The sequence below is a fragment of the Schistocerca americana genome, chromosome X, assembly GCF_021461395.2.
Source record: "Schistocerca americana isolate TAMUIC-IGC-003095 chromosome X, iqSchAmer2.1, whole genome shotgun sequence".
Classification (NCBI taxonomy): Eukaryota; Metazoa; Arthropoda; class Insecta; order Orthoptera; family Acrididae; genus Schistocerca; species Schistocerca americana.
This window is the reverse complement of record NC_060130.1, coordinates 213,244,757-213,265,836: the sequence shown is the minus strand read 5'-3', so window position 1 is coordinate 213,265,836 and position 21,080 is coordinate 213,244,757. Positions and strand designations below refer to the sequence as shown.

The 21,080-nt window shown below is 43.8% G+C and overlaps 1 protein-coding gene across 1 annotated transcript in view; it reads right to left on the bottom strand.

Annotated features, from left to right (window-relative positions):
* LOC124556823 overlaps positions 1-20,381 on the bottom strand; it is a 71,306-nt gene extending 50,925 nt beyond the window's left edge. The window contains exon 1 of the mRNA XM_047130837.1: positions 20,240-20,381. Within this exon, the coding sequence (XP_046986793.1) occupies positions 20,240-20,372 (133 nt within the window). The 5' untranslated portion in view covers positions 20,373-20,381. The remainder of the gene's footprint in view (positions 1-20,239) is intronic.
* Positions 20,382-21,080: the final 699 nt, after the last annotated feature.

The following is a 21,080-nucleotide window of genomic DNA, read 5'->3' as shown; positions in this document are numbered from 1 at the left end:
CCTGGCAGAGGTGGAATGGCGTGTCATCCCTTCACAAACCTGAGTAAAGGAATCAACGATCAACTTGAACGGATGTCTTGTGACGTCCATCCAGACCAAAAGCAACAAACAATACCGAACAAAATGAAACAAAAACAACAACAAAAGAAGTGGTCAGCGTGACAGAATGTCAGTCCTAAGGGCTGGGTTCGATTCTCGGCTGCATCGGAGATTTTCTCCGCTCAGGGACTGGATGTTGTGTTGTTCTAATCATCATCATTTCATCCCCGTCGACTCGCAAGTCGCTGAAGTCACGTCAAATCGAAAGACTTGCACCCGGCGAACGGTCTAACCGACGAGGGGCCCTAGTCACACGACTTCTTTTTTTTTTAATTATTGCAAGTGTCCCCAGCAGAGTTCAAGCTCTCATGAAGGTGAAGGGTGGACACGACCCATATTAATGTCCACTAATACGTGTACAGATGCTTTTGATCAGATAGCGTAAGTAATCCGTGGTCTCCAGCGGTTCACAACCGAATAATTACATTCAGCTCAGTCTGTTACCCCACTTCTTTTTTACTGCCCGACCACGATATTATTGCACCTGGTCTCTCGTGGCTGTTACCGGAAACACGCAGTGACGTTACACAGAACAATCACGCTAGTGACTAAGAAAAATGCACGCATTGTAAATGATTTTAAAACAGCTGTGCATATAATATCAAATGGTACAACGTGTCTGCCGAAATATCACGATAAAAACTCAAGATAAGACGAACAAATCGCCCTTGCTCTCAGGTGCAAAAATATTTTGGTCAACTGATATCTGTTTACACGGAATGCAGAACGCGTGCCGTGTTTGCAGGAACAGCGTGTCCACTGACTGATGCCTTTGTGGTTTCAGTATGACAAAACACCAGTATCATTTGCACATAAAGCTAGGGTTTGACATTCATGTTAGTTACTTTTATGTTCCGTGGATCGTCATTGCAACGTCTCGCTGTGGTATGGACCCAGTCAGTTTTACGATTGTAGTACATCTTCTCAACCGAAAATATGGTAACATGTTGATCAGGCACATAATTTCTTGAGGTGTTTTTTTTCGTAATTGGTTTTCTCGAACTATATTAACAGGGACAGTGAAATACGAAGAATAAACAGCAGCCGGCCGCTGTGGCCGAGCGGTTCTAGGCGCTTCATTCTGGAACCGCGCGACTGCTACGGTCGCAGGTTCAAATCTTACCTCGGGCATGGATATGTGTGATGTCCTTAGGTTAGTTAGGTTTAAGTACTTCTAAGTCTAAGGGGCTGATGACCTCAGATGTTAAGTCCCATAGTGCTCAGAGCCATTTGAACCATTTTTTAATAAACAGCAATCCAGCAGCAACTCAGTAGTACTGCGTGCTTGGAGGTGTCAGTCAGCACGGGCCAGGGCTGTGCTGCTGCTGCAAGATGATGATGGTGATGATGATGATGATGATGATGTTTGGTTTGTGGGGCGCTCAACTGCTGCTGCTTGAGTACTATTATTCCTCTCGTTTTAGTGTCCCCGTTAACACATATAGATAAAGCAGTTATCACACTAAACTATTCTGGGACCGCTCTATCGAACTGGCACATAAATTTACGCTTTTAAAAAAAATTGTTTGTAACAGGAAACAAAGCGAAGCTTTCCGTCGACAATGCGTGTCTCATGAAAGATGTAATGAGCACTATTTGTTTGAGCTGACTCCACCTACCCAATGCAAAAACGAAATTGCAAATACCTGCTGAAACACTAGAGAAAATGGGCCAGGCGACTCTTAAGAGCGGCACGAGACATACTCAGAAGTAAATGTATTATGGCCATACCGAGCTGTGTTTTTTGTTTTTGTTTTTTGAGGATTGGCAACTGAGCCGTAGAGAAGGGGGGAGGGGGAGAGACCAGAGCGAGCATCGCAGGAACGCGTATTACGTAGCAAATTATTACGAGTCGTCATCTTGCGTTGAAAGCGTAGCTAGCCGTGGAGCTAGGAAGAGAACAGATGTTGATTCCCACACCGACAGAGCTGACGCTGGCTGCTTGTGGGCCGAGCGCGCTGTGTACTTGATTAAAGCTGCGTGCAATACGTTACACATACTCTCTATGAATCAGAAGAAGTACTATTAAATATTAACAGACCTCTTTCATACTTAGTATGCCAAAGTCTATGGATAACACAACGACAATGATAAAATTTCGAATCAATAACTTCAATACTTTCAGAGGTATAAATTTTTACCTAAAACATATAATAACTGTGCTGGCATTGTGAAAACGAGTTAGGGACCGTAATGTATTCATCTGTAGTATCAACTGAAACTATAACAGTTCGTAATATAATTTTCTAGAATTTTTTTTTAGTTTCATTACCACAGATTTCTGACGTAGTTAAAGATACACTGGAAAATTTTTATTTCATTGTGATTTTGTTGTGTGAGTGTTTTGGAGAGACTGAGAGAGTGAATGGAGGGTATACATAAAGTGAGAATGTGATGTTTTATTAAAACTACGTAAAAATATGCGTGAGAAAGTTGTGCTGTAGGGAATTTGTGACGTTGTGTCGGAGTGAAATTAAAATAAATGGCTCCAAGCACTATGGGACTTAACACCTGAGGTCATTAATCCCCTAGACTTAGAACTACTTAAACCTAACTAACCTAAGGACATCACACACATCCATGCCCGAGGCAGGATTCGAACCGGCGATTGTAGCGCCTAGAACCGCTCGGTCACAGCGGCCGGCTATGTCGGAGTAAGCTTGATTTTGTAAATAGCAGCCAGAAGGGGTGTTGAGTATAAAATTTATTAGTAATTTATTTTGTGGAAATGAATTGTATATTGTTTTCAATAAATTTATTTAATTTCGGAATTACGAAATTTCTAGTCTAAATTACTTGTAGTAATCTGATTGGCTGACATTAGAAATGCTGCGAGTAAAGAAGTGCTTGAGATGATCTGATTAGCTGCTTAACATACTAGTCAATAGGAATTCAGCATTTCCTGCTCGTTTGAGTGGGGCTTTGTGCCTCAGATCTATGAGTCGAGAGAGTCGCTCGGGTGCTGTCTTCTGGGAAACACATACGCTAAACCGCGCTGATCAAATTTGTACCAAAATGAAGAAATTGGCGCATTTTGATTGCTCCTCGTGTTGATGAAAAGCGACTATAGTACTATTTTGTGAAAGTCTAAGCTTCGTGAGTGGTTGATTTTAGGAGATATTCGCGTGTGAACATTTCATATCGAACATAAACTCCGCATGAGGTGTTTCGTACAGATTACGAGACTTTATGGCGAACACTCTTTTACAAGCAGCCTGGTGTACGACTGAATGCGTTAACTCGCAAGTTATCGTGGGTCAGTAAATGTTTAGGACGTTCAAAAGTCTTGTCGGACTAAATATCTTGTGGTTGCTATCAGGTGTGAACTTATAACAGAGACAATCAGTAAAACTGCGTAACTGATGTCGGGATATTAAATACGGACATGACAGCCATTTTCCCTGTTGTAAAGACAATAGACCAACTAAAAGGACTCATGTAAGCCTCCCGAAACGCTCGATAGTTTAACTTCCTGCTACTGCCCGTGGAATGGAGTTATGCGGCCTTTGCCTTGTAGGTATTTAGTCGAATTTTCGTCAACGCTGTTTTTGCCGGCTAAACCAGTATATCATCGCATAGTGAAGGGGTAGACAACCTGAAACCTATTCATGTAGGTGGACTAATAGTTTAATAGATAGTGAGAGAGCAAACCCGCCCCGCCGCACACGGAAGTACGTAAATTCACGTTGCAGTGTCCAGTTGCGTGAAAGATGTCGGTAAGAAGTGCGAGCCACGTGCTGTGACCTGCTTTCTACTCGAAGCAGTAATAACTCCTACCGTAATTTTTTTCGCGAAGGTGGTGCGAACAGAACGGGTGTGTTTAATTGGTGTATGGAGTTTACAGGATGTTCATGACGAACTGAGAACTGTGAGACCTTCCACTTTGACTAATGAGTTGGCGCAAAAATCGAGTAAACCGTTCGTGACGACCGTCGATTGCCAGTGAATGAAATTTCTGCGATGTTCCCACAATTCTGCTTAACTCTTTATGAAACTCGCAAAGAAACTCTGGGATACCGGAAAAAGTGCGCAGGATGGTTCCCAAAAAAAGCTGACACAGCAACACTAGAAAAATGCGTCAGTAGCGTCCTCGAGTTCCTTGAGTGACTTGAACTGGAAGGTGAGGACTTTCTGAGCTCTATTGTGACTGTAGATGAAACGTGGATGACTCATTACACGCCTGAGCCAAAAAGACAGTCGTCATAGTGATTTCACACTAATTCCTCATCTGTGAAAAAACTAGAATTTCGGCCAAAAAAATTATGGCTTCTGTGTTTTGGGACCGGAATGCACGATTTTGTTCGAATTTCTGACTCAGGAGAGACCATCAATGCACAACGTAATTCTGAGAACCTAAATACACAAAAGGAGCATTCAGAACAAAAGAAGGGGAATGCCGACGAGAGCAGTGAGCCTGCTGCCTCTCAATGCCTGTCGTCACACAGCCTTCGTCACCAAGGCGCTCTCGGACTCATTTGATTGGTGTTTTGAACCACCCCCGTATTCCCCTGACTTGGAGCCTTCAAATTTTCATCTTATGATGACACACACGAATGGACTTAAATTTTCAACCAACGAGCAGGTGCAGAAATGTTCTGAAGCAGGGTAGGATAACATGCGGTGAATGGGATGGCGATTACGTGGAAAAATAGTAAAAAATAGCCTGTAAATATTTTCTATTTGCAAATACGTTTTTGCTAAAAAAGATCAAGTACACTTATTCTCGGAACATGCCTCTTACATACATACACACACACACACATATATATATATATATATATATATATATATATATATATATATATATATAGGGTGAGTCACCTAACATTACCGCTGGATATATTTCGTAAACCACATGAAATACTGACGAATCGATTCCACAGACCGAACGTGAGGAGAGGGGCTAGTGTAATTGGTTAATACAAACCATAAAAAAATGCACGGAAGTATGTTTTTTAACACAAACCTACGTTTTTTTAAATGGAACCCCGTTAGTTTTGTTAGCACATCTGAACATACAAACAAATACGTAATCAGTGCCGTTTGTTGCATTGTAAAATGGTAATTACATCCGGAGATATTGTAACCTAAAGTTGACGCTTGAGTACCACTCTTCCGCTGTTCGATCGTTAGGTACAGAAGAGACTGGAACAGCACATTACATCCACATGCTAACACCTTTTTATTGGTCTTTTTCACTGACGCACATGTACATTACCATGAGGGGTGAGGTACACGTTCGACTGGCGTTTCATAGGACGTGGAGGACGCATAAATTGGCCAGCCCGTTCTCCTGATCTTACACCTCTGGACTTCTTTCTGTGGGGTACGTTAAAGGAGAATGTGTACCGTGATGTGCCTACAACCCCAGAGGATATGAAACAACGTATTGTGGCAGCCTGCGGCGACATTACACCAGATGTACTGCGGCGTGTACGACACTCATTACGCCAGAGATTGCAATTGTGTGCAGCAAATGATGGCCACCACATTGAACATGTATTGGCCTGACATGTCGGGACACACTCTATTCCACTCCGTAATTGAAAACGGAAACCACGTGCGTACGTGTACCTCACCCCTCATGGTAATGTACATGTGCGTCAGTGAAAAAGACCAATAAAAAGGTTTTAGCAGGTGGACGTAATGTGCTGTTCCAGTCTCTTCTGTACCTAAGGTCCATCACCGTTCCCTTTGGATCCCTACGTAATTCGGTGCTCTCCGATACACCCGACCGAACAGCGGAGGAGTGGTACTCAAGCGTCAACTTTAGGCTACAATATCTCCGGATGTAATTAACATTCTACAATGCAACAAACGGCACTGATTACGTATTTGTTTATATGTTCAGATTTGCTAACAAAACTAACGGGGTTCCATTTTAAAAAAACGTAGGTTTGTGTTAAAAAACATACTTCCGTGCTTTTTTTTATGGTTTGTATTAACCAATTAAACTAGCCCCTCTCTTCACGTTCGGTCTGTGGAATCGATTCGTCAGTATTTGATGTGGTTTAATATAGGGTGCTACAAAAAGGTACGGCCAAACTTTCAGGAAACATTCCTCACACACAAATAAAGAAATGATGCTATGTGGACATGTGTCCGGAAACGCTTAATTTCTATGTTAGAGATCATTTTAGTTTCGTCAGTACGTACTGTACTTCCTCGATTCACCGCCATGATTTCATACGGGATATTCTACCTGTGCTGCTAGAACATGCGCCTTTACAAGTACGACACAATATGTGGTTGATGCACGATGGAGCTCTTGCACATTTCAGTCGAAGTGTTCATACGCTTCTCAACAACAGATTCGGTGACCGATCGATTGGTAGGGGCGGACCAATTCCATGGCCTCCACGCTCTCCTGACCTCAACCCTCTTGACTTTCATTTATGGGGGCATTTGAAAGCTCTTGTCTACGCAACCCCGGTACCAAATGTAGAGGCTCTTCGTGCTCGTATTGTGGACGGCTGTGATACAATACGCCATTCTCCAGGGCTGCATCAGCGCATCAGATATTCCATGAGACGGAGGGTGGATGCATGTATCCTCGCTAACGGAGGACATTTTGAACATTTCCTGTAACAAAGTGTTTGAAATCACGCTGGTACGTTCTGTTGCTGTGTGTTTCCATTCCATGATTAATGTGATTTGAAGAGAAGTAATAAAATGAGCTCTAAAATGGAAAGTAAGCGCTTCCGGACACATGTCCACATAACATATTTTCTTTCTTTGTGTGGGAGGAATGTTTGCTGAAAGTTTGCCGTACCTTTTTGTAACACCCTGTATAAGACACAAGTGTCTGCCGCAGTTGTTAGATCGGTTACTGCTGCTACAAAGGCAGGATATCAAGATTTAAGTGAGGTTGAACGTGGTCTTATAGGCGGCGTACGAGCGATGAGAAACAGCTTCTCCGAGGTAGCGATGTAGTGGGAATTTTCCCGTGCGGCCACTTCACGAGTGTACCGGGAACATCAGGAGTCCGGTAAAGCATCAAATCTTCGACATCGGTGCAGCCGGAAAAAGATTCTGCAAGAACGGGACCAACGACGACTCAAGAGAATCGTTCATCGTGACAGAACTGCAACCCTTCCGCAGATTGCTGCAGTTTTCAATGCTGGGCCATCAACAAGCAGAACGTGCGAAGCATTCAACGAAACATCACTGATATGGGCTTTCGGAGCCGAAGGATCACTGCTGTACCTTTGATGACTGCACGACACTAAGATTTTTCCTCGCCTGGGCCCCTCAAAACTGACATTGGACTGTCGGTGATTAGAAACATGTTGCCTGGTTAGACGAGTCTCGTTTCAAATTGTATCGATCAGATGGACGTGTACAGTACGGAGATAACCTCATGAATCCATGGACCCTGCATGTCAGCAGGGGACTGTTCTAGCTGGTGGAGGCTCTGTGATGTTGTGAGGCATGTGCGCCGGCCGGTGTGGCCGGGCGGTTCTAGGCGCTTCAGTCTGGAACCGCGCGTCCGCTTCGGTCGCAGGTTCGAATCCTGCCTCAGGCATGGATGTGTGTGATGCCCATAGGTTAATTAGGTTTAAGTGGTTCTAAGTTCTAGGGGACTGATGACCTCAGAAGTTAAGTCCCATAGTGCTCAGAGCCATTTGAACCATTTTGAACTGGAACTGATCGGCTGTCGTACCCCCTCCATTTAATAGACGCTGCTCATGCATGGTTGTTTACATCATTGTGTGGGTTTAGTGACATCTCTGAACAGTCAAAGGGACTGTGTCTGTGATAAAATATTCACAGTCAACGTCTATCTTCAGAAGTTCTGGGAACTGGGGTGATGCAAAACTTTTTTTGATGTGTAGATAAGAGCCTGAACTGGAAGTCATATGTTACAAATCTTAAACGACTTAGCCCTGCAGTACTTGCTTTATGGATAACATATTTTGGAGATAAAATGTAATAATTGACTTACGTTTCCCATTTTCATTCACTAATGTGTTATGGCATCTTATTCTAGGGTAACTCGTAATTAGGGAATAAGTGTATGTTGCACAGAAGCGTAAAATACGTATTATGTATGGTGTCCACTCTGGCATTTGTTTAAACAGTTGGGCATAATAGCAACAGTCTCACACTACGTTTACTCACTTATGAAGTTTGTTGTCAACAATTAACCACAGTTTTAAAACAACACTAACTCTCTTAAATATATTACTAGAAGAAGAAATGATTTACTCTACACATCACACAGCCTTAGTACGGCGCAGAAAGAAGTGAAGTATGTAGCCATAGAAATCTTTGAGCACCTACCCCGTGACCTAAAGGATTTAATGGATAATAAAATTAACTTCAAACACAAATTGAAAAAAAATGTCTGTTTGACAATTCCTAGTCCACAGAAAAATTTCTGAACCTGTCGGGGTATCGTTTTGTGTGTGAGTGTGTGTGTGTGTGTGTGTATGTATGTGTGTGTGTGTGTGTGTGTGTGTGTGTGTGTGTGTGTGAAATGCGTTTAAAAGTTTATATATACTGGGTGACAGTTACTGAACAATATGAAATAAAATCGTCATAACTTCTGGGCGATTTGCGTTAGGACGGTCAAACTGCGTGTTTGGCCATGGGTCATGATGAGAATTGTATGGCTTGGTTTAGCCACGAGGCCTGCTTTCATTTGATTGGGTTTGTCAATAAACAAAATTTGCGCATTTGGGGGACTGAGATTCCGCATTTCGCGATCGAGAAGTCTCTTCACCCTCAACGTGTGACTGTGTGGTGTACAATGTACAGTCACTGAATAACTGATGCGATACTCCTTGATGGCACAGTGACTAGCGAATGGTACCTGAAGGTTTTGGAAGACGATTTCCTACCCATTATCCAAAGCTACCCTGATTTCAACAAGATGTGGCTCATGCAAGACGGAGCTCGACCCCATCGGAGCAGGAGAGTTTTTGATGTATTGGAGGAGTATTTTGGGGACCGCATTCTGACTTGGGGTACCTAGAGGCCACTGGCATGCGCCTCGGTTAGCCGCCATATTCTCCGGATCTGTGACTATTTTGTAGGGCTACATTAAAGACAAAGTGTGCAGCAATAACCGCAAAACATTGCTGAGCTGAAAACAGCAATTCAGGAGGTCATCGGCAGCCCCAATGTTCCGACACTTCAACAGGTCTATTCGTCTGCGCCACATCATCGCGCATGATGGCAGGCATACCGAACATGCCATAACCTAAATCCGAATATCTACAGTGACATCTACATGTTGAATAGCGTGTGTGCATGCGTAGTTTGTAACTAACTTTCGTTTTCCTTCGTGTAGTTCAATAATTGTCACCATATATATACTGAAGAGCCAAAGAAACTGGTACACCTGACTAATATCGTGTAGAGCCCGGCGAGCACGCAGAAGTGCCGCAACTCGACGTGGCATGTGCTCGACTAATGTCTGAAGAAGTGCTGGAGGGACCTGACACCATCAATTCTACAGGGCTGTCCATACATCCGTAAGAGTATGAGGGGGTGGAGATCTCATCTGAACAGCACGTTGCAAGGCATGAAAGATATGCTCAATAATGTTCATGTCTAGGGAGATTGGTGGCCAGCGAAAGTGTTTAGGCTCAGAAGAGTGTTCCTGGAGGCACTCTGTAGCAATTCTGGACGTGTGGGGTGTCGCATTGTCGCAGTGGAACTGCCCAAGTCTGTCGGAATGCACAATGGACATGAATGGATGCAGGTGGCCAGACAGGATGCTTACGTATGTATCACCTATCAGGCTCGTATCTAGACGTGTCAGGGGTCCCATATCACTCTAACTGCACATGCCTCAAATGGTTCAAATGTCTCTGAGCACTATGGCAGTTTGGAATTCCTATGTGGTGGTCTGGATAGATGTCTGTCTGCCTATTACACATTACGACCCTCTTCAACTGTCGGCAGTCTCTGTCAGTCGACAGACGAGGTCGGCGTGTACGCTTTTGTGATGTACGTGTCCCTTCACGATTCCGCTTCACTATCACATCGGAAACAGTGGACCTAGGTATGTTTACGAGTGTGGAAATCTCGCGTACTGAAGTATGACAAAAGTGACACCCAATCACCTGACCACGTTCGAAGTCCGTGAGTTCCGCGGAGTGCCCCATTCTGCTGTCTCACGATGTCTAATGACTACTGAGATCGCTGATATGGAATACCTGGCAGTAGGTGGCAGCACAATGCACATAATATGAAAAACGTATGTTTTTGGGGATGTCCGGATACTTTTTATCATATAGTGTACCTGCAGAAACCACCGCAAAAGTGCAATTAGTTGTCCATGCAGTATTTTTTCTTTTTTTTAGTATAGATACTCTCTGTTAGTCACATATTAAGCAACTGGAGCCGGCCGGAGTGACCAAGGGGTTCTAGGCGCTTCAGTCTGGAACCGCACGACAGCTTCGGTCGCAGGTTCGTATCCTGCCTCGGGTATGGATGTGTGTGATGTCCTTAGGTTAGTTAGGTTTAAGTAGTTCTAAGTTTTAGGGGAGTGATGACATCAGATGTTAAGTCCCATAGTGCTCAGAGCCGTTTGATGCAATTGGACAACAATGGGTTGTCCACAGTCCAGTTTCATGGCCAACATGGACGTCTACATTAGACCATGTCGAGATCTCAGTTTACGAGAGTCTAATTGATAAATTCGTGGGCCTGGTAGTTAGGATACTAGGCTACCTACGACGGTCCATGATACATCATAGTAGTCTGTCAAATGGTTCAAATGGCTCTGAGTACTATGGGACTTAACTACTGAGGTCATCAGTCCCCTAGAACTTAGAACTACTTGAACCTAACTAACCTAAGGACATCACACACATCCATGCCCGAGGCAGGATTCGAACCTGCGACCGTAGCGGTCACGCGGTTCCAAACTGACGCGCTTAGAACTGCACGGCCACACCGGCCGGCAGTCTGTCAAAACTATGATGGACGGCATCTTGTTAGATGATTCAAAGAAACACTGGAGCGAAGAATCAGAAGGTTTGTTGAGGAGAGTTGTAACAAAGACGTAGGCCTACATATTTTGCTCAAGAACGGTTACATTACTTACATACATTGAGGTGGTAAAAGTTATGGGATAGCGACTTGAAGCTATACAGATGGCGGTAGTATCGCGTACTCATCATATAAAAGGGCAGTGCATTGGCAGGGTTGTCATTAGTGCTCAGGTCACGGATGTGAATAGGTTTCCGGCGAGATTATGGTCGGACGAGGGGAATCAACAGACTTTGAACGCATTGGACATTCCGTTTCGGAAATCGTTGGGGAACTCAATATTCCGAGATCCACAGTGTAAAGATTGTACTGCGAATGACAAACTTCAGGCATTTTCTCTTACCACAACAAGCAACAATGCGTGAAATAAGCACAGAAATCTATTTGGAACGTACGACGAACGTATCCGTTAGGACAGAGCGGCGAAATTTAGCGTTAACGGGCTGTGGCAGCAGACAAATGACGCGAGTGCCTTTGCTAACAGCACGACATTGCCTGCAGCGCCTCTCTTGAGCTCGTTACGATATCGGTTGGACCATAGACGACTGGAAAACCCTGGCCTGGTCAGGTAAGCTCCGATTTCAATTAGTAAGAGCTGATGGTGTGGTTCGAGTGTGGCGCAGACTCCACGAAGCCATGGACCTAAATTATCAACAAGGCAACAAAGCATTGTGCAAGCTGGTGGTGGCTCCATAGTGGTGTACGCTGTGTTCACATGGAATGGACTCGGTCCCCTGGTGAAGCTGAACCGATCACTGTCTGGAAATGTTTATGTTCGACTACTTAAAGGCCATCTGCAACCATTCATGTACTTCATGTCCCTAGACAACGATCGAATTTTTATGGATGACAACACTGGGCCATAATTGTTCGTAATTAGTTTGAAGAACATTCTAGACAATTCGAGCTAATGATCTGGCCAACCAGATCGCCCGACATGAATTCCATCGACCATTTATGGGACATAATCGAGAAGTCATTTTGTGCACAAACTCCTACACCAGCAACACTTTCGCAATTCTGGAAGTCTACAGAAGCAGCGTGGCTCAGTAGTTCTGCAGGAGGCTTCCAATGACTTATCGAGTCCTTGGCCCGTTGAGTTGCTGCACTACGTCGGACGAAAGGAAGTCCGACACGATATTAGAAGGTATCCCATGAATTTTGGCACCACAGTGTAATTTGTTTCGAAACCCGCCAGGATAGCCGAGAGCGCTAACGCGCTGCTTCATGGACTCGGGTAGGCGCGCCGGACCTGGATCGAATCGGCCCGGCGGATTAACGACGAGGGCCGATGTGCCGGCCAGCCTGGATGTGGTTTTTAGGCGGTTTTCCACATCCTACTATGTGAATACCGGGCTGGTCCCCACGTTCCGCCTCAGTTACACGAGTCGCAGACATTTGAAACACATTCACACTATTTCACGAATTACACTAGACACAGACAGCTGGGGTACATTAATTCCTTCCCAGGGGGTATGGGGTGGCGGCAGGAAGCACCCCAAACAATTAACCATGCCAAATCCGTACTGAACCCTGCCGACCCTGCGCACAATACGGGATGAAGGCAGTAGCGAAAAAAAAAGAAAGAAAGTATAATTTGTTTCGTAAATTTTGATTATTTGGCGCTGTATCCACGATATTATAGTCGTAAAATACTAGTGACTTGACGAGTAATTAATTATTACTGTACACTCCATCTGACTTCGTCCCAGGAGCATTAAGTATCTAGTATATAAACACCAAATCATTTGGTAACGAGCCTCTGGGGATCCTGAACTCCCCGTAATAAAGTACTCAGCAAACAGATCTGAACAACCTGTACTAGTTATTCTGCAACGTTCATATGCGCTCTATCGACGCACGAAACTTCTAAGGCAACTCCACTTCTCTCCCAACAACTTGCTAGCATAAACAGAGTCTCGTTATTCTAGTTTAAAATTCGAACCATCCACCATCACAAACTTATGGTCGTCGTCGTGAATAGTATATGGCAGCTTTATTACTAAAAATTAATTTGTGTTAATAATGGATTTAAGAAAGAATTCATTCTCAAAATGCAGGAAACATTAAATGCCATATTATATTAAACATACTAACACACCGCGGAACACAAACCGCTAGACTCCACAGCTGTCTACCCACTGACTGAATTAGGTGTTACTTCCTTTTTAAGTAAGGTATATGTTTTATTCTGGAAAATGCTTCTGACATGCATGCATCCTCCACTGAAGTCCTGTCAACCTAATTTCAACGAAACAATGGGCACTGTCTACTGAACTGGAATAGTTTGCAGTACTCATGCACTGCCACAATTTGCTGTTACATTAAGTTCTCTGTCCTCTAAATTATAATAACGTATCTGGATTGTCCGTAAATTTTGCTGTGATCCACGTTGATGAACCTGAACTTCGCAATGAAAAGCCGAGATTCTGCATTCCAAATAATTAAAAAATTAATTCGTATTCGTCTCTTAGCTTCCACATAATCAGCTGGAAAATCGATTATAAACACGCAAGCAATATATTAATAATCATCTTTCAAAGTCGGCGTGCGGATTCGGAGTTAAAAACAATTGTTACTTAGTTCTTTCACTATTAATTCAGTACCACGTAAAATAGTCTTGCTGCTAAATGTACAGGATGTACGATAATAGCGAAAGCTGACAATAGAAGCAAGAACGTTATAGTAAACAAGGATCAGCAAACGAGCCGTTGCGAATCTGTATTTGGGAGCCGCCACAGACCTCATTGTGAAATATTATTCTAGCTAGTATAAATTTATTCTAAATGTAAATTTTTCGATTAAGTCCCCATGTAGCTAGAGTCAAGTGTCGCCCATGGCTGGGAAATGTAGCACGGCATCGCCATGTTTTGCTGCTGATGTAAGAGGACGTCTGACGCGCCATTATGGTCCGAGATGGAAAGGTCGAGCAGGGCCTGTACATCGGTCCCCTAGTTCAGCTGACCTCAGGCCTCTGAATTTTTCTGTCTAGAACCATCTCGAAAGTTAAGTGAAAACCGCTCCCGCTGATACGGTTCAAGAACCGGAGCAGTGAATTTTATAGTCTTTTCAATATTTAAGAAATGATCCGGGTGTGTTTGAAAGAACTTGTAATCCACTACAGTGACTAGTGCCGTATTACATTCAAATGCGAGGACGACACGTCGAACACCTCCTTTGTACCATAAACTGTATGTTGTATAACGTGAAGGAGTAGTATTGTATTTCAGGTCAGGGTAGACCCCTGGTGATATTCGAGCCCAATTTGCGGCGAATTTAACTCAAAAGTTTACATTTAAAAATTTTTGTACTAACGAAGGCAATATTACATACTGAAATCAGTGGCGGGTAGCAACCACAATTTCGCAGTTAATCACGCTAACAACTCTTTTGCAGACTCATGTTTACTGATACGTTCTCGCTTCTATTGCCGTATGCTTTCACTCGTATCAGTTTTCGCTATTGATTATGATTCTACCGCTACACTCCGCAAGCCAGCTTATGGTGTGTGGTCGGAGGTTCGGGTCCTCCCTCGGGCATGGGTGTGTGTGTGTGTGTGTGTGTCTGTGTGTGTGTGTGTGTGTGTGTGTGTGTGTGTGTGTTGATCTTAGCATAAGTTTGTTCAAGTTAAATTAAATTGTGTGTAAGCCTAGGGACGGATGACCTCAGCAGTTTGACCCCATAGGAACTTACCACAAATTTCCAATTTGCGTATCGCATTATTGGCCTAGAGTTCCCTTCTGGATAGTTCGGCTACCTGGTGCAACTCTTTTTTATTTGAAGTCTCTTTGGCGACATGAGCGTCGTTGATAATGACAATACACGCAACCGAACAAAGAAAGTCCCCGACCGTCCGGGAATCGAACCCGGGGTCCGTTGATCGAGCGCCAGCAACGTTAACTCTACCCCTTTGTCCTGTTCTAGTCACAAACGGTTAACGGGTAGAAAGATTGCTGTTAAGCTTCTGAATGGGCTACGATCTCTCTGATATTTATCTTGATGGTCTTTTCGAGGGATATATGTAGAAGGAAGCAATATATCGGTTGACACTTCTAGAAACGAACGCTTTCGGAATTATCAATAAACCACAGTGTGATACAGAACGGCTCTCTTACGGCGTCTGCTACCGGAGTTCACTGGGCATCTCTGTGACACTTCTGCGCTTACTAAATGAACCTGTTACGAATTGTACTGCTCTTTTTTGGGTCTTCTCTATTTCCTCTATCAGTCCTATCTAGTATGGATCCCAGAGAGCTGAGGAATATTCAAGTAACGATAGAACGAGGGTTTTGTAAACTACCTCTTTTGTTGAGGACTACATTTTCTGAGGATTCTACCAACGAATCTCAGTCTGGCGTCTGCCTTACAGGCGATTAATTCTATGCGGTCGTTCCTGTTGAAACTGCTCCGTACGGATACTCATAGGAATTTTCTGTTTCCAGTTGTTGTTCTGTGACCAGGTAATCATGCAATAACCGGTCTTTCTGTATATGTATATGGCAAGGAAAGCATTTCTGAAGAAGAGAAATTTGTTAACATCGAGTATAGATTTAAGTGTCAGGAAGTCGTTTCTGAAAGTATTTGTGTGGAGTGTAGCCATGTATGGAAGTAGAACATGGACGATAAATAGTTTGGACAAGAAGAGAATAGAAGCTTTCGAAATGTGATGCTACAGAAGAATGCTGACGATTAGATGGGTAGATCACATAACTAATGAGGAGGTATTGAATGGAATTGGGGAGAAGAGGAGTTTGTGGCACAACTTGACTAGAAGAAGGGATCGGTTGGTAGGACATGTTCTGAGGCATCAAGGGATCACCAATTTAGTACTGGATGGCAGCGTGGAGGGCAAAAATCGTAGAGGGAGACCAAGAAATGAATACACTAAGCAGATTCAGAAGGATGTAGGTTGCAGCAGGTACTGGGAGATGAAGAAGCTTGCACAGGATAGAGTAGCATGGAGAGCTGCATCAAACCAGCCTCAGGACTGAAGACCACAACAACAACAACATATGCAATACGTTACATTTGTTTACGTTGTGGGTCAATTGCCACTCCATGCACCTAGCGTCGATCCATTGCAGGTTTTCCTGCATTTCGTGACAATTTTCTAGCATCGCGACTTCTCAGTATACAACAGCATCATCCACGAAAAACCTCAAAGAACGTCTAGCATTATCTACTGGGTCATTTACATATAATGTGAAGAATGATGGTCCTGTAACACTGCTTTGGAGATGCCCGAAGTTATTTTTAAGTCTGAAGACTGCTCTCCGTTGACAATGAAACGCTGTGTTCTGTTTGCTAGAAACTCATCAATCCAGTCATATAGCTGATCTGATTTTCCGTATGCTCATGCTTTGTTCATTAGGTGGCAGCGCAGAAAGCTGGGTTTCACAGGATCTTTGTTTGCGGAACCCATGTTGATTTCTACAGCGGATATTTTCGGTCTCCAGAAATGTCATGAAATGAAATAATCGTGTGGCCTTGATGGCAAGGAGGCCTCATCTGGGGAAGCTCGACGGCAGAGTTGCGAGTCTTATTTCAGGCAATGGGCGACTTGCGTGTCGGTGATGCTGAAATGATGATACGATACCCAGTCCACTAGCGGAGAAAATCTCCATCCCGGTCGGAAATCGAACCCGGACCCGCTGCATGGTAGGTAAACACGTTACCACTCAGCTAAACAGGCGGACAGAGATGTCATAATACGTGAGCATAAAACACGTTCCACGATTCTACAACAGACCGGCGTCAAAGTATAGGCCTGTATTTTTGCGCGTCTGTTCGACGACCCTTGCTGGCCTGCGCTTCTCTTCTATCATTAGGAACGTTTCGCACCTCCACGGAGCTGCAATTCACTGCAGGTGCAAGCTCTTTCTCATACTCTGTGTAGAATCGTATTGGTATCCCGTCAGGTCCAGTGGCCTTTCCTCTGTTGAGCGACTTCAGCTGGTTTTCTGTCCCGTGGTCATTTAATACGACGATTTAAAGGAGGAAGTATAGTGCGGTCTTCATTCGTAACACTGTTTTAGGAAAAGACGTTTAGTATTTCGGCCTTTTCTACATCGTCCTCCGTTTCAATGCTATTACGGTCACAAACTGTCTAAGACACACAGATGGCTTCGATCCGTTTACTGATTTAACATAAGTCTAAATTTTGATAAGACTTAAAGTATATCCATATTAACCCTTAAGCATTTCTCAAGCTTATTAATCCTGTAATGTATATTACGAAAAAACTCGTGAATTGTCACGTATTTCCTGACCAGATATTCCCCAGGCTCTCCCAGAGTTTATATACATGGCAACGACCTGTATAAACAGTTGAGTAGATGTAAACAACAGGTTATACAGCGTGTTACAAAAAGGTACGGCCAAACTTTCAGCAAACATTCCTCACACACAAAGAAAGAAAATATGTTATGTGGACATCTGTCCGGAAACGCTTACTTTCCATGTTAGAGCTCATTTTATTACTTCTCTTCAAATCACATTAATCATGGAATGGAAACACACAGCAAGAGAACGTACCAGCGTGACTTCACCACTTTGTTACAGGAAATGTTCAAAAGTCCTCCGTTAGTGAGGATACATGCATCCACCCTCCGTCGCATGGAATCCCTGATGCGCTGATGCAGCCCTGGAGAATGGCGTATTGTATCACAGCCGTCCACAATACGAGCACGAAGAGTCTCTACATTTGATACCGGGGCCGGCCGAAGTGGCCGTGCGGTTAAAGGCGCTGCAGTCTGGAACCGCAAGACCGCTACGGTCGCAGGTTCGAATCCTGCCTCGGGCATGGATGTTTGTGATGTCCTTAGGTTAGTTAGGTTTAACTAGTTCTAAGTTCTAGGGGACTAATGACCTCAGCAGCTGAGTCCCATAGTGCTCAGAGCCATTTTGATACCGGGGTTGCGTAGACAAGAGCTTTCAAATGCCCCCATAAATGAAAGTCCAGAGGGTTGAGGTCAGGAGAGCGTGGAGGCCATGGAATTGGTCCGCCTCTGCCAATCCATCGGTCACCGAATCTGTTGTTGAGAAGCGTACGAACACTTCGACTGAAATGTGCAGGAGGTCCATCGCGCATGAACCACATGTTGTGTCGTACTTGTAAAGGCACATGTTCTAGCAGAACAGGTAGAGTATCCCGTATGAAATCATGATAACGTGCTACATTGAGCGTAGGTGGACGAAACTAAAATGAGCTCTAACATGGAAATTAAGCGTTTCCGGACACATGTCCACACAACATCTTTTCTTTATTTGTGTGTGGGGAATGTTTCCTGAAAGTTTGGCCGTACCTTTTTGTAACACCCTATATACGTCTTTGATATACGGTATCGTTAAAACCTGTAACATCGCTGCCACAGTTCATACACCGCTAAAAACGCACCGACACATAGCATGAATAACAAACCTCACCACAATCACTGAATTTCAACGGATCAACGGACGATGGTGAAATATACCGGTCATGCTAAATTTTATAGTTAGCCGAATGCCGGGCCCGTTTCTCATCTCCGGCTCAGTTTCATGATACACAAAAACAGTTAAAATACGATCTGCATAGTTAACATGCTTCACAGATGGGTGACGTACCACAACCTCAGTGCCTTTGGATAACTGAAAATTGACAGGACCCCCACAGAATTGAGTAAAGCATACAGGAAAATAGCAGATAATAAGCTTAGCATTACTGTGAGAGATCGGTGTGTTATTGGTGGCCACGTGTGTGATTGACACAGCTATTCTCACGATTTTGGTGGTCATAATCTCGCTATGAGGTATGTGGTTTATCTGCAAAACGACAGCTTACAGTCATGGTGAATACGTTTTTCATCTATGCAGAAACATATCTGCTATGTACGCGTATTAAGAATAACTTGAAGAGATCTTACAAGAAGCGCGTTTGACACTTTTACCAACGAAAGTACAAATCTGTCCAGATAGCAAATGCGTCAAAAAATGGCTCTGCTAAACTAAGGACATCACACACATCCATGCCCGAGGCAGGATTCGAACCTGTGACCGCAGCGGTCGCGCGGTTCCAGACTGTAGCACCTAGAACCGCTCGGCCACTTCAGCTGGCGCTAGCAAATGCGTATTAGTTATATGTAATAACAATACTGATGCTTGCGTGTTTAACTTCATGTCAAGGCAGCCATGTGTAATGCATTAGAAAGCAAGAACGGTGTGAACTCAAGATGGTGTGAACTCGAGAACATCCTGCAGAAGCCTGTTTAGGTAACTAGGGATACTAACTACTGCTTCCCAATATATTTATTCTTTAATTAAATTTGTCATTAAAAACTTATCACTTTTTCAAACCAACAGCTCAAATTCATGGGATCAATACTAGAAACAAGAATAATCTTCACAAGGATTTAAAGTCACTTAGTCTTGTACAAAGAGGTGTGCATTATTCAGGAACACACATTGTCAATAACTTGCTAGCAGCCATAAAAAGCTTAACAACCAAAGTACAATCTAACTTCTGCACCATTTCAGAGCAGTAATGTGTTCATTGTAAATAAGTATTATAGTAGTTGTATTATACGTTTATTATCTTACAAATAAATAAATAAAACTTTTTTATTTTAAATTCAGTGCATTAGTATTTGTAAAATGATCCTTTCATATAGTGTTCATTAAAAAATGACGATCATTCCACTTGGGACCTGTGGAATGGTACATTAGCTTATTTGTTTGAGTTGTAAATATTTGTCATGTATTGTTGTTTTTCTGCCATGTTCTACATCCTGGAAGACCTCCTCACTACGGATCAATTGGAATGAAAGTACATCTAATCTAATCTAGAAGTTATAACAATTTTTTTGACCAGTAGGGACATATTGTCATTATAAAGTACGTTACACGAATTTGTATAATTTTTAATGTTTTTACAATTTGCTATTGGTATTGCGGTCTGTTTTGTTTATAATTACAAGGTGCCAGAAGAAGGTCCACATATAGACCGAAATTTAATAGCGACTTAATAAAGTTTATGACAGCAGCTGGTGATACGTCTTTAATGAAAAGTGAAATAATTGTCTAATCAAGTGTAGGCGATTGCCCTTAGTCAGCGGGATAGACTTCTGAGAGGAAGAAGAGACCCAGTAAAGGAGAGGCTAACCTCGAGCGAGTGCCGTTCCACCGGCGGTGAGTCCGCTTGCCGGCCTGTCAGAGTCGGACGCAGCAGGCGCGGCGTCGGCGGAGAGCGCCAGGGCGATCCCCACACTCAGACACAGCCAGCCGCTGGGCCGCATGCCGTCCTTCTGCCTGCGTGACCACTCGCGCTCCGCTTCCCCCAGTCTAACCCACTTCTTCGCGGACCGCGCTGCTACGGCCAGTTCCCGCGCGTAACCGTAAACTCGAGACCGGCCTTCTGCCGGCCGCCGGAAGTGGTTTCCTGCACGCGATTGCCGAAAAGCGGCGGCTATCTCGGACAATGCTGTCTCCTCCTTCACATGCGACTCGTTATAAAATACGCTACGTTCTGTCGGGAGGTACGTATACAGAAAGTCATTTCTGTTGGCCAATTAAGACAACGGGAAACGTAACGAAGAAGCCGATTTAGACTACTGGCCATTAAAATTGCTACACCACGGAGATGTACTACAGGCGCGAAATTTATCCGACAGGAAGAAGATGCTGTGATATGCAAATGATTAGCTTTTCAGAGCATTCACACAAGGTTGGTGGCGACACCTACAACGTGCTGACATGAGGGAAGTTTACAACCGATTTCTCATACACAAACAGCAGTTGACCGGCGTTGCCTGGTGAAACGTTGTTGTGAAGCCTCGTGTAAGGAGGAGAAATGCGTACCATCACGTTTCCGACTTCGACAAAGGTCGGATAGTAGCCTATCGCGATTGCGGTTTATCGTATCGCGACATTGCTGGTCGCGTTGGTCGAGATCCAATGACTATTAGCAGAATATGCAATCGGTGGGTTCAGGAGGGTAATACGGA